This window comes from Canis lupus, chromosome 5, assembly GCF_003254725.2.
Source record: "Canis lupus dingo isolate Sandy chromosome 5, ASM325472v2, whole genome shotgun sequence".
NCBI classification, from domain to species: Eukaryota; Metazoa; Chordata; class Mammalia; order Carnivora; family Canidae; genus Canis; species Canis lupus.
The window spans coordinates 22699833-22717562 of record NC_064247.1 but is presented as its reverse complement, the minus strand read 5'-3'; the positions used below and the strand labels follow the sequence as shown (position 1 = coordinate 22717562).

The 17730-nt window shown below is 40.7% G+C and overlaps 1 protein-coding gene and 1 long non-coding RNA gene across 37 annotated transcripts in view; one reads left to right on the top strand and one right to left on the bottom strand.

Moving 5' to 3' along the window:
• The window catches only part of ZC3H12C (zinc finger CCCH-type containing 12C), a 176790-nt gene that overhangs the window by 152282 nt on the left and 6778 nt on the right, over positions 1 to 17730 (top strand). For 25 of the 27 annotated variants that reach the window (XM_049109986.1, XM_049109988.1, XM_049109987.1 and 22 more), the window contains 4 exons: positions 11816 to 11955; positions 14948 to 15182; positions 16979 to 17085; positions 17467 to 17679. In XM_049109986.1, coding sequence (XP_048965943.1) covers positions 11816 to 11955; positions 14948 to 15182; positions 16979 to 17085; positions 17467 to 17679 — 695 coding nt within the window. The remainder of the gene's footprint in view (positions 1 to 11815; positions 11956 to 14947; positions 15183 to 16978; positions 17086 to 17466; positions 17680 to 17730) is intronic. The other 2 variants (XM_049109999.1, XM_049110000.1) reach the window with 1 other exon arrangement.
• The window catches only part of LOC112671378 (uncharacterized), a 39513-nt gene continuing 28688 nt past the window's right edge, over positions 6906 to 17730 (bottom strand). Inside the window, exons 3-7 of one of the 10 annotated variants that reach the window (XR_004816096.2) lie at positions 15205 to 15390; positions 14262 to 15108; positions 13880 to 13969; positions 11039 to 13363; positions 6906 to 8113 (exon numbers count right to left, since the gene is read on the bottom strand). This is a non-coding gene — a long non-coding RNA (uncharacterized LOC112671378). Of the gene's footprint in view, positions 8114 to 11038; positions 15109 to 15204; positions 15391 to 16128; positions 16980 to 17730 lie in introns of those variants that run through there. The other 9 variants (XR_004816091.2, XR_004816097.2, XR_007410691.1 and 6 more) reach the window with 9 other exon arrangements.

The window sequence follows — 17730 nt, the reverse complement described above, 5'->3', positions numbered from 1 at the left end:
AAAATATCTGTTTGGATCCTCTGCCAATTTTTAATTGGATTTTTTGTGGGGTTGTTTTTGAATTGTTTTTGTTGTGTGAGTTCTTTATATATTTTGGATAGTAAATCTTTATTAGATATATTCTTTTGCAAATATCTTCTCCCATTAGGTAAGTTGCCTTTTTATTTTGTTCATAGTTTTCTTTACTGTGCAAAAGCTTTTTAGTTTGATGTATTCCTTATTTATTTTGGTTTTGTTTGCCTTGCCTTGGAGACAGATCCAGAAAAATATGCTAAGATTGATGTCCAGGAGATCACTACCTGAATTTTCTTCTAGTGGTTTTATGATTTCAGGACTTACATTTAGGTCTTTAAATCCATTTTGAGTTTACTTTTATGTACGGGGTAAGAAAATGGTCCAGTTTCCTCAACACCATTTATTGAAGAGACTGGCTTTTCTTCATTGTATATTCTTGCCTCCTTCATCATGGATTAATTGACCATGGAAATGTGGGTTTGTCTCTGGGCTCTCAACTTCGTTCCATTGGTCTCTGTGTCTGTTTTTGTGGCAGTACCATACTGTTTTGATTACTACAGTTTTGTGGTATATCTTGAAATCTGGCATTGGGACACCTGCAGCTTTGTAGTTCTTTCTCAATATTGCTTTGGTTATTCGGTGTCATTCGTAGTTCATACAAATTTTAGAATTATTTGCTCTGTAAAAAATACTATTGGTATTTTGATGGGGATTGCATTGAATCTGAAGATTGCTTTGGTTAGTATGGACATTGTAGCAATATTTACTCAATTCCTTTATCAATGTCTTACAGTTTTCAGAACAGGTCTTTTACCTCTTTCATTAAATTTCTTATAAGGTATTTTATTCTTTTTGATGCAGTTGTAAATGGGATTGTTTTCTTAATTTCTCTTTCTGCTAGTTTATTGATCTACAGAAATGCAGCAGAATTTTATTCCCCGTCTTTATTCCATTTCTTCAATTTTTTTACACGCCTGTGTTCAAAAAAGATCCTTGATTTCAATCTTAAACTTGTTTTGTGGTCTGTGTGTAATCTATCCTGGAGAATGTTCCATGTGCACTTAAAAAGAATGTGTATTCTGCTCTTTTTGGAGGGAATGTATCTGTTAGGCCTACTTGGCCTAAGTGTTATTCAAAGCCACTCACTGTTTGATTTTCTGTTTAGGTTGTCTATTCATTGATGTAAGTGAGGTATTAAATTCCCCTACTCTCATATTACTGTCAATTTTGCTTTATGTTTGTTAATATTTGTTTTATGTTTGTTAATACTTGTTTTATGTATTTAGGTGCTCCTATGTTAGGAACATAGATATTTACAGTTGTTATGTCCTCTTGTTGAATTGATTTATCATCATGTAACATCATCTATCTCTTTGTTTTAAAGTCTATCTTGAGGGATGCCTGGGTCGCTCAGCCATAAAACATCTGCTTTTGGCATAGGTCGTGATCCTGGAGTCCTGGGATTGAGTCCCACATCAGGCCCCCTGCATGGAGCCTGTTTCTCCCTCTGCCTATGTCTCGGCCTCTCTCTCTCTCTCTCTCTCTTTGTCTCTCATAAATAAATAAAATCTTTTTTTAAAAGGTCTATCTTGATATAAATATTGCTATCCCATTTTTTTTTCACTTCCATTTTCACAGTATAGGTTTTTCTATCCCTTCATTTTGAGTCTGTATGTGTCTTTAGGTCTGAAGTGAGTCGTTTGTACAATCACAGAGAGCAGCCTTACTTTTTATCATTCAGTGGCTATATGTCATTTGATTGGAGCATTTAGTCCATTTATATTTAAAGCAATTATTGATAGGTATGTACTTATTGCCATCTTGGTCATTGTTTTCTGGTTGTTTTTATAATACTTCTTTATTGCTTTCTTGCTCTTTCCTTGTGGTTTATGACTTTCTTTATTGTTGTTTGGCTTTCTCTTTTTTTTTTTTTTTTTAAAGATTTTATTTATTTATTCATTCATGAAAGACACACAGAGAGAGGCAGAGACACAGGCAGAGGGAGAAGCAGGCTCCATGCCGGGAGCCTGATATGGGACTCGATCCCAGGCCTCCAGGATCTCACCCTGGGCCAAAGGCAGGCGCTAAACCGCTGAGCCACCCAGGGATCCCCTGTTTGGCTTTCTCTTTTTGTGTGTTTTTGTTATAGGTTTTTGGTTTGTGATTATCAGGACATCCTAAGTATCTAGCAGTCTATCTGAAGTTGATGGTCACATTCTAAAAGATAACATTTTTACTCCCCCCTCCATGTTTTGTTTATTATATTTTACATCTTTGAGCTCCTCATCTAATCTTTGTAGATACAATTTTACTACTTTTGTCTTTTAACCTTTGTACTAGCTTTATAAGTGACTGATCTGCTACCATTATGTTTGCTTTAGCAGTGAAATTTTTTCTTAACGGCCTTTTCATTTAAGAAAATCCATTTAATATGTCCTGTAAGACTAATTCAGTGGTGATTAACTCCTCTAACTTTTGTTCTTATGCAAAACTTTTCCCTTCAATTCTGAATGATCAAAAAAAAAAAAAATTCTGAATGATCATCTTTCCAGCTAGAGCGTCCTTGGCATTAGGTTGTTCCCCTTTCAACATTTTGCATATATCTTGCCGCTCTCTTCTGGCCTGCAAAGTTTCTCCTGAAAAATCAACTGATAGCCGTCTGGGGTTTCCCTTGAATCTAACGGTTTTCTTGTTGCTTTGAATATGCTTTTTAATTTTTGCCATTTTAATTAGTATGTTGGTGTGGACTCCCTTGGGTTCATTTTGTTGAGCCCTCTCTTTGCTTCCTAGATGTCTGTTTCCTTTCCCAGGTAGGGATGTTTTCAGCTATTACTTGTAAATTTTCTACTCCTTTCTCATCTTCTGGGGACCTTATAATGCAAACATTAGTACACTTGATGTCCCAGAGATCCCTTAACCTATCCTGTTTTGTTTTTTTTTTTCTTTTGCTCTTCAGCTTGGGTGCTTTTCATTACCTGTCTCCAGCTCGCTGATCTGTTCTTTTGCATCTTCACATATGTTGTTGGTTCTTTCTACTGTGTTTTTCATTCAGTCATTGTATTCTTCAGCTTTGACTGGTTCTTTTTTATATTTTCTCTTCGTTGAAGTTCTCATTTAGTTCAGGTACTCTAGAGACTCTCTCACCCAGTGAATATCTTTATGATCATTACTTTGAACTCTGTATTTGGTAGATTGGTTATCTCCATTTTGTTTAGCTCCATATCTGGGGTTTTGTCTTTCTCTATCTCCTCATTTTGCCTGCCTGTGTTTGTTACTGTATCTTAGGTCAGCTACATCTGGTCTTGCAAGTAGTAGCCTCGTGTACAAGATGTTTTGTGGTGCCCAGTAGCACAGTGGCTGTGCACAACTCCTCTGGGTGCTCTGTTGGGCAGAACAGGCCCACAGCCCAGAAGACCACCTGTGCCACTGCTATGGTACATGATTGGCAGGACTTGCCTCTGACTGAGCGGTCTGGCTACTGCCAGTGTAGGTATACTGGTTGGTGGAACTAACTGCCCCATCCTCAGGGAAAAAGTTACGCTGGAGGGGGTGCCAGTCCTGACCAGGGCTGTCTGCCAGGTGGGGTGCATCATCAGGGGAGTGTCTGGGCAAGACAGGTAGTGCTAGCAAGGTAGGTGGAGTGTCGAATTGGTTCCAACAAACACTGAGCCAGCTAGAATGAAGGAGGGCAAGAGGGAAGGTGCCCAGCAGCACATTCAGATCCCTGCCCCTTCTACATATGTCCAAAATTAGTAAATCTTCACATTTACTCCAGTTACTTTTCAAACTGCTGCTTCTCTTCTGGGTCTTGGGCTAAGAGTTAGTGTTCCGACTTTTTAAGAGAGGAGACAGGATTCACTACAGCTCTCCCAGACCTTATGGGAGCCTGATTTAGTGCAGGGTCCCAGGGCCGGGGATGCCCTCCCTGGTCCCTTCCCTTCTCAGGCAAAAACTCTGCACCTGTGACATCCCTCCCCCATGTGGGTTGCTGCCACAGCAGGGTACCTCTCCTCCTCCTGCTACTACTCTTCTCCACTTGGTGATTTGCTCCGCTGGTCTCAAAGTAAGCTGCTTTACGTGCAGTGATTGCCTCAGGGCCCCCCTGAGAGGAGGTGCGCTCAGGATCCTTCTACCGCACCATCTTCCTCCCTCTACCTCCAAAGTTCTTTATAACCATAGTAGGTACTATGTTAATTCAAAGCAAATACTCAAACCAAAGGTAATTAAAGAGACTCCCATGTTTTCCCTTTTTCTCAGTGCCATCAACACAACTGAAAAGCAGTCCCTATGATAGATCCCTTATTCCATTTTTAGATTTCTCCCAAGTTTTCAGTTAGCCCTCATGCTGGCCACTCGGTGACAAGTCATAACTTTAAAGTAACCCTTCCCATCCTTGGTTAACCCAGTTAGTGATCCGTGCATATGTAACTTAAAGTATTATACAGGAAATTCTCTTTCCTAGATATGGCTGATGGAGTGCTTGGCCCATTGTCCCTCTTCTAGATCCAGTTTTGAAGCAAACTACATTAAAATATGTAGTTCCTTGAATTTTTCTCTGTATTACAAAATATGCCTTTATAACCCATTAACCATCATAGGTGACTCATCTAATGACACGTAAATAAGCAAGTATATTGCAGTTCTCCACTGGGAAGTATATATTGTGTTGTTATAGCAAATCATGTTATTTGGAGTGCTAATGGAATTGTCCTTCTGTTGAAGACAAAAATGTAGACTTGTATGTACTTTAAAAATTTGTTACAGAAGTATATATGAGTACATTAAAGTTCTGTCAGATATGGAGACAGTGAATTTACAGAATGGTAAATTGGGATAGTGAAAGTCTTATCAAGAATATGTTTGTCAAGATAATCTGTATTTATTTTAGCTCACTTAGTTTCCAGTGTCTAGTTCACAAGGTGTCGCTCCTGTGTGTGAGTTAGAGTCCCTCCATAGACATATCAGGGCTTCAGTTACCCCAGCCAAACTGAGTAGCCCTTTCTGTGGCTTGGTCTGAATTAATTTCATCTCACTGTCTGGTACACACTGTACAATGAATTACAGAATCTGTTGGGGAAGTTGTGATGACTAAATAATCATCTGCAGCTAGTTTCCCTTGTGGTTTATTAGTTGCCACTGATGTTATAGAGTCTCTCTTCTTCAAACTTTGGCCCATAGCCCAGCAGCTCCCTAGCACATATTTACTAATTCAGATGCCCTGTCTCCCAGACACTTCAGAAATACTCTACCTAGAGTCCAAATTATGGTATCCCTTAGTTTAACACATAGCATTGGGAGATGAGAAGTCACCTTAGATCTGCTGAGGGACCTCACAAGGTGAAAAAAATAGGTGGACGGTTGTGTCTGGCCCTGGGTGAAACAAGAAAATACAATAGAAATACCAGAATATTGTTGCTCTAGGATCCATAAGAAAGGACAGAAAATGATTACAGTAGGAGGAAAAAGACCCCTCTATAAGGTTTGGTAACACCACAGTCTTGAGTTTCTTATTGCCTTCACCTTTCCCCATCTTTTCCGAAAATATTTGGAAAACATCTTTCCCAAAGTCAGTCCCCAAGGAACTGTGTATGCTTACCACCCAGGTACCCTTTTACTTGTGTTTGAATCCCATAACAAAGCTACAAAACAGTGAGGGGCTTCAGGGTCTCGTCTGCTCTGCTCCCTGAAACCATGCTCTTGGGTTTAGAACGTGCTTCATGAATCACTGATGAAAATGCACAGGGACCTCATCTAGCAGCAACCCTGCAGCTTCTCCCAGGTCCCCTTGTGCAGAAAGATTTCAGAGACTGCCACTAGCAGTGCCTCACAGGGCATCTGAGGTGTGAGGAGCAGCTGCCCTGTCAGAGATGCCTGAGGCCCTGGCACTCAGTTGTAAGGGGCTCATCCTTCACCTGGATAACTTCTAAAAGGCAGATCCGAGTCTCTGCTGCCCCAAAGGGATCAAGCTGATTTTCCTCACACGAAGATGAAACATTGGCTTGTATGGCTCTCTTACTGCTTAGTAGGCTGACTCCTTTTGTTTCCCCTTTCTTCTAAGTTATCAGGGTAACCATTGGCCAACAGATGCTTTCATTCTAGGACAGTCTCTTACCCCAATTCTCAAGATACCTTGTTCTTTCCTCTTCATCATGTCTGCTTACCTAGCTATGTTTTGCATGTTGAATGTAGGGGATCTTGGAGGTAGAACTCACATCAGAACATTCAGGCAAGGCTGGCAAGTCTCCCTCTTCCAAAGGGAAGTTATTCTCATACCCTAAAGCCATTTGCAAATATCCATCCAAAAAGTCATCCTCTCTCTCTCTTCTCAGTCCCAGGCAAAGAAGATGAAGGGGAGTAGGGGGAGAAGAAGCAACAGCGAGAAGGCTTGAACAGCAGGAGAAAGGAGCCTGGAGTTTCTTAATTCATTCTTTGCGGCTGTCCCAGTTCATTCTTTTATTTACTTCCTGATATTCAGAGATACCAGTAATCCTTTTATTTTAAGTAGGGTTTTTCTAAAAATCCCTATAAATATACCAATCTGCCTACTTCAAATGAGCCTTTCTCTGGCCATTTCAAAGCAGGATTTTTATAAGCATGCTTATTCCAAACATGACAGAGTAAAATAAGCCTTTTAAGAAAAGTACCTGCTGGTAGGTTTCCTGTGTTCTTCTACCATTAACGCCAATGGTGAATCACATGCAAAGTCGGAGCCTGTGTTATATATTTTGCTCAACAGTAAAGAGCAGAATTTGCAGTGAGAGTTTGGGACTTCCCCTGGGAACCCAGTCTCACTAAGCCAGAAGGACACATTTCATAAAACATTCAGGGTCTCTTACCCAATCAAAGGTGGCCACAGATCTTCCAACAAAGTCAGCATCAGAAGGACTCACTTGAGGTATACCATCTTTATTGCCAAATAGTTGAAATAAAAAAGAAATCAAGACCCAGAGGCACATGCCAATTCATAAATATAGAATTAGCTATTTTTACTACTGAGAAAATACATGCAGGCATAGCCCATAAGTGACTACAGAACTATAATGAATTTTCTCCTCTATTTATATGGAATTAAAACTTCAGTTCTTAAACATCATCCTACTTATTTTAGTAAATACTCAACAGATAGTTCATTTGCACAGGTAGCTACATTGTGCTTGCTCTGATGTCCTGTTTTTATAATTCTTTTTTTTTAAGGTTTTATTATTTATTCATGAGAGACGCAGAGAGAGAGAGGCAGAGACACAGGCAGAGGGAGAAGCAGGCTCCATGCAGAAGCCTGACATGGGACTCCATCCCAGGACTCCAGGATCACACCCTGGGCCGAAGGCAGGCGCTAAACCACTGAGCCACCCGGGGATCCCCTGTTCTTATAATTCTTTATCAGGACCTCCTTTGTATTGTATCCAGCACATAGGAGGCTGCACATTTTTCAATGTGCCTCAATACGGTTAGACTAAGTGCAGTCTCCTAAAGCCCTCCTAGGCTGTTTGGAAGCCCATCTGCAGTTTGGAAGCACCTGTCATTTATCTGCATGGGCTTTTAATGATTCTGGGCCTTGGTAGCTGGGAGGTACTTCCAAGGCAACAGCAGCCGTTCCAGGGATTCCATGGTTAGCATTCATTTCTTTGGTCTGATCAGTAGAAGATTGGCTGGGAAAGTTTCAGAGACTCAGAGACCCACGCTACACAGACACACTTGCCTGCCTCTCCCTGCCCCCCACATGAGCTCCAAGTCTAGGTCAAGCATGAGAGCCAATTGCTAATTGCATAAACTTGATTTCACATTAGTGTGGGGTGTTACTATACCTGGATATGGAATTACTACGTTTTAGAGAAAGCACGCCTTCAACTTTATAAAGTACTGCCAAATTGTTCTCCTGAATAGTTATACCAATTTACACTCCCACCTGTAATGTATGAGTTCCTACTTTCACACATCCTTGGCAACATCTGGTGTTTGCAGACTTTATTTTTTCCAATCTGATGGGTGTGAAGTGGTGTCTCATTTTTGGCTTTAATTTGCATGTCTTCACTATTGAGCATCTTTTCATATGTTCGTTGGTCATTTGGGTTTCCTCTTCACTGTTCATATCTTTTGCCTGAAAAAAATGGGTACCCTTCTCAATGTGTAGGAATACTTTATATACTCTGAGTACTAGCCTTTTCTTTGGTTCTATATGTTGCAAATACCTTGTCCCAGTCTGTGGCATTTTTGTTCATTCTTTTCCATGCAGAAGCTTTATTACTAAAATCTATCAGCCTTTTCCTTGATAGCACATGATTGTGTGTCTTCTTTAAGAACTGTTTCCCCATCAGGGCGCCTCAGTTACTTACGCCTCTGACTCTTGGTTTTGGCTCAAGTCATAATCTCAGGGTCATGAGATCTTGTCCCACTCCGGACTCTGTGCTCAGCAGGGAGTCTGCTTAAGATCTCTTCCTCTCCCTCTGCCCTCCCCCGAATTCATACATATGCATGAGCTCGCTCACTCTCTCTCAAATAAATCTTTTTTAAAAAAGTATTTCCCCATCCTAATGTGAATGTGTCCTATAATTTCTTTTAAAAGTTTTACAGGGATCCCTGGGTGGCGCAGGGGTTTGGCACCTGCCTTTGGCCCAGGGCGCGATCCTGGAGACCCGGGATCGAATCCCACATCGGGCTCCCGGTGCATGGAGCCTGCTTCTCCCTCTGCCTATGTCTCTGCCTCTCTCTCTCTCTCTCTGTGACTATTATAAATAAAAAATAAAAATTTAAAAATAAATAAATAAATAAATAAAAGTTTTACAGTATTTTTCATATTTAAATCTTTGACCTATAATTTACTTTTGTGTGTGTTAGGAGATAAAAATACAACATTTATATATGTTTTCCATATAAATAACCAGTTGCCCTAGGACTGTGTTAAATGGTCCCATCTTCATTAATTTCTAATGTCATTTACACACAAGTATTACTTTCAGCTCACTCTTCTGTTATATATTTCATTTTTTAATCTTTGTCTATACCAATATAACCTTGAGTGGATTTCTGCAGTTGTATACTGTGTATTGACAGCTACCAGGAAAGTTCCTCCTCTTTTCAGTATTGCTTAACCATTCTTGGTCTTTTGTTTTCCCACAGTAATGTTAGGATGAGCCTCTCAGTTTCTCTACAAATCCCTTTGAGGGCTTTTATTGGAATTGGGGTGGACTTACAGATTAATGTGAGAAGTGCTATTTTAATAGTCTCACCATCCATGAAAATGTCTTCACTTTTGCCCTTCAGTACAGGCTTTCCATTTTGGTTTGTTCCGTAAAGCTCTTGTCTCTCTTTTCCTCTTAGATTTTAGTTTTTGTTACTTTCACAAGTGGGAATTTTCAAGATTTATTTATTTTAGAGAGAGAAAGAGTGAGCAGTGGCGGGAGGGGCAAAGGGGAAGAGAGAATCCTAAAGCAGCCTCCTTCCTGTGCGCAGAGCCCAACACAGGGCTCGGTCCCAGGACCCTGAGATCATGACCTGAGCTGAAATCAAGAATCAGCTGCTTAACCGACTGAATCACCCAGGTGCCCCCTACAAATGGGATTTTTTTAATTAAAAATTTAAATTGGCTTGCAAGTGTAGAGCAATACAAATTTTTGACCTAGAGCCTTGTACCTTCAATGTAATAACAAATTGTCCAAGAATGTTGTCTCTATGATAGTTTCCGGTTGTCTGTGGAAATTCGTTCCATGGCCCAGTATATAACCAGTTTTATAAATCTTCCACATATTTTTTAAATGATTTTCTCATTTTGTGCAGAGCTTTGAATGTGCCCATTAGATCAAGCGTGTAATTGATTGTTCCAGCTGTCTATATTCTTACTACAGGTTTTCTACTTCATCTTTCAATTAAAATTTTCCCTCTACTAATTCAGTCATCTTTTGCATTACTCATTTGGAGACTAAGTTCACAATTATTATAGCATCCTTGTGAATTTTCTCTTTATTATTACTTGATAGCTTTTTTGTCCTTTTAATGTTTTTACATTAAAATACGTATTAATAGAGCTTTCCAAGTTTTCTTTAGTTTAGCTACAAATGATAGAAGACTTGACTACTGTTTCTCAAATTGGGGGAGGTATTTTTTCTCAAATAACAAGGTCAGAGAGAGATGTGGGTCCCTCTGTTCAGAAAGTCAGGCTCTTTGTATGTCCCTGTGTATCATTCACAGTATGGCACCTTTCATCCTCTTTCTGGCTTTCTCCGTATGAGGTATTGTTGGATGGCAGTGCGGGCAGGGGAGTGGATGGGGGGGGGGGGGGTCGGTGTCGTGGGACCAGCAGAGGGCAACCTTTACTGTCAGTGTCCCTGTGGAATAATACCTGTTTTAGCATCTAGAGAATCTTTGTCCCACGATGGTAAACTGTTGTTGTTACACGTTTTGTGAACATTCTTTCACTTAGAATCTTCTATTTCTGCAGTCAAATGTGACCATTTCCGTTCCCAAGTGAAGTCACCAGGAAGAAAGTGCTTATGCAGTCCTTTCCTTAGAGCCAGAAGCAGTTAAATGCTCAAGGCTCAGGAAACCAAATATCATCATCGACTAACAAGGTACACTTGGATTTCAAAGCATTAGTACAAAATAATATGGTCAGGTTTTAGTGAATGTTTGTATTTAGGAATAATATATTCTCTCAAGAGGTGATACCATTCTTTCCTATAGTTTTTCAGAAGACTGATTTCAGCATTTTCTATGAAACTCAGCATCACTGTGTGTCATTCGTTGGGGTGTTGGCAGGGCCATCGGGTAGCTCGTCTTAGCTAGAAACTAGGATCCCAAACTTCCCTTTCCCTTTGCCCTTCCTCTGAAACTTCCACTGCATCTGAGTGCACCTGTCACGTTGCCCTGCATTTGTAGGCTTCCGGACCTATAAAGGAAGTTGGTCTATTTCTATTTTTTCCTTAAAATGATTATTTAGATGGTTCTAGTACCTTCTAGGAGTCTAGTAGAATATATCAATACACTTAATATTTGATTTGCGCTAAAAATTAACAGAGCATTTACTTACCGTATTTCATTCAGCCCTCCTTAACACCAAGAAGTAAAGAATATCTGTCTCCACTATGGAGCTCTCAAGCTGCAAAGAACACAAAAACAAAAACAATTGTTACATTCAAAGTAGGAGAAGGAAAAAAAAAAAAAACAAAGTAGGAGAAGGTTTCTTTTTAAAAACATTAGAACCAGTGTTATTTTTTAATTATTGGTTAAAGGGCATGGGCAGAGTCTGGTGCTAGATAAATATGTATTGAGTGACTACACTTTTATCTGGGCATTTTCTTGTAGGTACTAAGACTGCTTAATCCACTTGTGAATGCCCTCTTCTCATTAATCTTTGTCCAACACAGTATTAAACAGAAACCATGTCTTTTCATTGAAGGACAGGGGAAGGAAGCACTATGAACATGATATTCTGTTCATAGACTTTTTTCTATGTGTAACTTCTTTTCACATTTGACTGACGTTCTTGCGGTGGTGGAGACCCCCTTTTTCCCTCATCCTGATTAAAAAGAGCTTGTATCTTTCAGACTAGTTAACCTTTACAACTTGACATTTAAAAAATCATTTTTCTTTATTCTCCCCACAATAATTATCCCAATTTTCATAGTTCTCCTCACAGATTTTCAACTTTTCAGGTTATCTCCATGTTCCTCTGAGATCTACAACTCCCTCTGAAACTTGAGATCCATTACTATTGTAATTATGTGATCACTTCTGATGACAAATTTGAATTAAGTCGAATTGAGATTTTGTTGTGTTTTTAACGTGTTCTAAAATCATCTTTCAGCCATGGAAACAAAGAAGTGTTTTCCTGCCGGGGAATAAAATTGGCAGTGGATTGGTTTTTGGAAAGAGGCCACAAAGATGTTACAGTTTTTGTTCCTGCCTGGAGAAAAGAGCAGTCCCGACCCGATGCTCTCATCACAGGTAAGCTCCGTGAGCTGTTCGTTGGTAGCTTCCATGCACACCTGGGCAGGTTATCTAGCACCATCAGATGTTGCTGACGAAGATGTCCATCTGTTTCTGTTTACTCAGTCTGTGTGACTGCCACTTTCTCTTGGGTGAGACCTCAGCGTTGTCAGTGAGTTTACATACTCCCAGATTATGTTAAGGAAACCGTAATCCTTCCTCCATAAACCAACTGTTTGGGGTCTTTTTTTTTTTTTTAACTTGGAAGCTTTTTACTTCAAATTTTGTAAAATTTTTGAGACATGGTAAGAGTCAGGATACCTAGATTAAAATTCTGGCTTTGCCACTTACTGGCCATTGGACTTGCTCAGGGCACGTATGATGACTAGGGGAAAGATAAATTGAAAAAGAAAAAGCATTTAAAGCTGTAAATATCGGAAAGCTTGAGCAGGAAAGGAACGTGCGCCCCAGAAGAAGGGGAAATGGCCATGGGTGGGGTGGGGCGGGGGGTGGCGGAGGTGACTGCTTTTAATTTTTAAAATACCAGCATGCCAGGTGTCTGGAATGCTTCAGACTGCATGGACTCTGTAAAATGCGTACAGCTCCACTTGACACTTCCATGTACTCATTCTACAACACAAGTTTGAACTGCCTGGGTCCACTTAGAAGTGGACTTTTTTACAATACAGTAATTTTACAATACTTTTTTACAATACAGTAAATGTAATTTCTTTTAGGATTTTCTTCATAACATTTTCTTCTCTCTGGCTGGCTTTAAGAATACAGTATACACTACCCATAATGGAGAAGACATGTGTTGATGGTCACACAGTGGGCTTCCCCCCAGTAGTCAAGAGTGAGGGGTCAGCACCCTCATCCCTGCTCAGAGGTCCATAGGTGTTACCCCCCAGCCCCCACCCCAGGGAAAAATTCTAGATAAAACCTGGTAAATTGAATGAATAGTCTGTTATTTTTCCACTGTACTGAAAAAGATACTTGACAAATATTTTCCGGCTCTCACATAGAGATTTAGACTAGTACTTTTTCCAGCAAGTTAACGCCTATTTTACAAGCGCTAAACTCTGTATCAGGTGCTACGCAAGGAATGAGAGATTCAGTTCAGCTTACTAGCCATATCTGTTTAAGTTAGGATTATTTATCCTAATTGGTGTCCTTTTTAACCTCACTAGGTATTATAGAAAAAGCAAATTAAGCAAGATGATGTTGACCATTAGGCCACCACACTTACTTCTCTAATCACTTCATTGCATAGCATGTATGAGGAAACACACAAATAAAGTAGCATGGCTTATTCATGAACAGTGAATAAACTGGAAGACCTCCAAATACTCATCTTTAAGTATTGCATGTACTCATTCTACAGACACTTGCTGAGTATCTCCTGCTGTGCTTCCTGGGCTGAGTGCTAATGGAAATAAAGAGCAACATTTTGAGGGCAGGGACCATGTCTCATTTATCAGGGCAACACACAAAAATAATTATAATATGGCAAAGCCTGTAGTTGAGACCGAGCTTTTGAGTTTGTATTGGTTTTCTGTGATTAAGAGGTCAGTAATTTTATCTATTAAAATCCATCTCAACAGTGTTGAGAGCTTGCTTGGTTCTATGCTAAGTACTTGTACATGTGGGCAACTCACTTCTAGCCACCTGACTGCCTTGAGGCTCAATAAAATATGGCTGTTTTATATAGAAGATGCCAGAACCTGAGATTTACCTGTGATTTGCTCTTTCTAACACTCACATTTCTTCCACTTCTACTCTGCTGCTGCTCTAAACCAATGTTCTGGTCTTAACGAAATCGTGTCAGGAACATCATGAAATCTATGTGCCAGTTAGAGCCCGCCAACCCCTAATCCTTGACGTGTTCCCTCCCCAGTACTCTGCTCATACTTCTGTTGTGGTGATCACAACCCTTGCTTACCTGATTTGCAGATTTCCTTTGTGAGGCAAGGTCATTCTTAATCTCAGTGGCCGTGGATGCTTGACATACCACAGCACAGGCAGGCCATATCTGGTCACCAGAGAGATTTTTTTTAAAGCTTAGCAATTCCAGTTCAACATGAAAAAGTAGCCTTTTTTTATTTTAATTATGGCATCAGGACTCCGGGCCAGAATGTACAACGGTGGGAAGACAGGAAGAGGCACAGCAGGAAGAAGGGATGATGAGAGATTTTTTACCATTCATGAAAATATGAACTCTATATAAAGTTCATATTTTTTTATAAAGCCCACTAAACAAGTCAGAGTTACCAAGTGCTGTAAGAATATGCCAACAGAAGCCAAAAGAGCATTTCTGTGCCTACCTTTATTCTGTCTGTGGCAGCTTTCCCCTCTAATCATTTCTCACCTCTTCTCTTCTCGCAGTCCAGCCTGTGAGGATGCTTGCATTTGTGCCACACGTTTCACGGCCAAGGACACAAAACACACACTGATCACGTCTGTAACAACAGTTCTGACTTCCCTGCCTCCTCTGTGAACCTTCCACATCATAAGACTCTTCCCCTTGCTACCTCAACTACTTCTGGTGCTCCTCAGACTCTCCCCTATCACATCCACTAAGCAAAAACAGAACTACAGAATAAACGGGGTTGGCAGGGAGGACACACCTGAGCCCAGCACCACTGTTCTGTCCGAATGGTGGTGCACTGGGCATATGGCTGTGTGTGTGCCGTCCTGCAGGGCTCCAGCTCTCCAGCAAAACCTTACGTAATGAAAAACATAACTGAGCAAATTGCATTTTATTCTGTTAAAGTTTTAAATCAGCTTTTAATTACTTTGGGGGCTGTTTATATAGGCTTTATTATTGCAATCCTCGAGGAAAAATACTGGGAATTAAAAATGTGTTCTATCTACAAACTGTAAATCATAATCCCTAATTAAATGGTTACATAAATCCAGTTCCTATTATAAAAGCTCACGTTGTATGAAAGTTACTTTGTGTGTCCTGTATGTACTTACTCCTGAAATTCTACCCCAATCGTCCTTGCAGATCAAGAAATTCTGCGTAAATTAGAGAAGGAGAAAATCCTAGTGTTCACGCCATCCCGACGAGTGCAGGGGAGGCGGGTGGTGTGCTACGACGACAGGTTCATCGTGAAGCTGGCTTTTGAGTCGGATGGGATCATTGTGTCCAATGACAACTACAGGGATCTGGCCAATGAGAAACCAGAGTGGAAGAAGTTCATAGATGAGCGACTGCTAATGTACTCATTTGTCAATGACAAGTAAGTGAAACCATGTACTTACCAGTGATACTGCTTCCCTGCCAACGTGGCCATCCCTGGCAGCTGCCACAGGAGCCCTGTCTCCGCCTGCCACTGACCAGACCTAAGACACATTTCTTCCCACAACTGATATCCCCTCTGATCCTCAGTGGGAGTCAGGAAAAGCGTGGAACGATGCCTCAGGAAGCCACATGTGAGTGCCAGGCCCCTGCAGCGGAAGGCAGTAACAGGGCAAGTCTGTCAGAACAGACAGGGACATTCCCCATCTTCACAGGACACAGATTTGGACCTGTTGACCCTCAAAACACGGCCTTTCAAAATCTACTTAGAGCCTTGATCACTTAAGTATATATTTTAAATACAGGATTTTTTTAATGTTACACCAATGGTAAGACTCTAGTCAAGACGAAATTGATAAATGGACAGATAACGATAAAAAGCAGGTCTCCTGAGAAATAAATAAAGCCCACAGATAGGTGGGAAAGTTCACCTGTTGACAAAAATGCAAACTAAATGTACAGAGAACATCTTTTTTCACCTATTTAATTCACAAAAATATTTTTGCCTGTGCCTTGTTCTGTTAAAGATGTAGTTTAACACATCTTTGTGAAATAGTTTGGCATGGGTTAGCAGAAGCCTTGGAAATATGCAGACCCTCTCAGGCCCATCTCCTTTCTTGGAATATATATCCTGAGGAAAAAAGACCAGATATGTTCATTTCCGTAATACTTATTATTGCAAGAATTCAGAGGCAGCTAAAGGTACCATAGAGAAACCAGTTAAGCCGCTCTGCATCTAGTGGAATATTCATCAGCTCTTCAGCATTATGAATACGAAAGCTATTGAGGAACATGGAAATTTATTTGTTAAAAAGACAAAGCACAAAATTATATCTGTGTTTGTGAAATGCTTACGCATACAGAAATGACTAAAATGCAACACATACACGAAATAATTGTAGTTAAGATTATAGGATTGAGTGCCTCTTGTTTTTAATGTTGCCGCATTGTTCTGATATTAAACAGCATATTTGCTAAGTGTTCTTAGCCACCTGACACTCCCTTAGGGGTTCATACAACATCGTTCACATTTCCTGGGTAACTGCATGGCCCGTTTCAAGTTCCAACAGTGACATCACAAGTAGTAGAGCTCTTCAGTTGTAACTTCTGTTATGCTACATGCCATGAATTCCTGTGTTCATGAGATTTTTTCCATCTCTCTGCTGAGGAGCAAAGAGAATGGGCCTGTGGGGTTCGACTTAGAATCTCAACTGTGCCCTGTGAACTTAGATCAAAGTCACTTAATTAGGAAAGCGTATTAATCTACAAAAACTAATACTTCAAAGGCCCACTGTCAGGAAGAAAGAAGAGAGGCCACGCAGGGCCCCAGCCCGGAACGGGATGTGGCTGGTGTCCACGTTCCTGTCACTGCTCCTCACTCACCCTTACTGCTGGACGTGGTCGAGGCTCACCAAACCCTCTTAACACAGAATCGTGTGGTTTTCTGAAGTTCTTACAAAATCCCAAGACTGACAGGAAGAAAGAATTAATGAGAACATACAAGGCTCAAAACTTACTTGAGTTAAAACCAGTACAGGTTCGGCTTGACACAGTTTACTTGTGTCCGTTAAGAAAATTCTGTGTACTGTTATTTTTTTTTTACCCCATAAACGCTGAACCAGAATGTTTGTTAAAAATGTTTTAAAGACCTTAGAGTGAATCAAGTTCTCCCTTCTGTCTTCAGAATTAAATTATCAAGCTCCTACTTAGATATATTTTGTATTATATCCATGACAGGTTCATGCCCCCTGACGACCCTCTCGGCAGACATGGCCCAAGCCTGGATAATTTTCTGAGGAAGAAACCTATTGTTCCTGAACACAAAAAGCAGCCTTGTCCATACGGTAACTTTTCTTATAAGTATTTAATATTTGCCTTTAGAACATAGTACGTTGTTAAACTTTTGTTGATAAAAATAAACATTTTTAAAATTTTGGATGGCATAGTATGCAGTTCTTTTGATTGTAATGAGATTTAAGAAAACAACCACGGGCAGGGTGGGGCGGCAGGGGTGGGGGTGGAGGGGGGAGGTGAATTATTTTTACCTAATCATGTTCGATGCAAATGCACTTCCCAGAGTTAAAACGTGGTTAGCTCCAAAAACTGAGCTAATTCTTTGTGAAGTTAGTTGTCAAGCAGGTAAAAACACCTGGAGTCCTTCCAACTAGAAACAAGTCAGGTTGGCATGAGTGTACTGCATTCCAACAGCTCGTTTTGCTCTTTAGGACAGAATGTCGTATCTGGTTATGAAGCCATGTGGGAAGAGCATGGCAGGAAGGAGTTGAGGACATGGGGTGCCCACCCAGACCTCAGGAGGGGACTCGATCGCTCGGCCGATGTGTTCGCTGCTCCCTGGAGCCCGGCAGCGGGGCGGCTGAGAGGGGCTCATCTCCAGAGGGAGGGTCGTACCCCCGCCTCTGCCCTGGCCTCGCCCACAGGTTGAAATAGTCATGCCAACCCAAGCTGCTGGGGTCTGGTAGTGTGCTCCT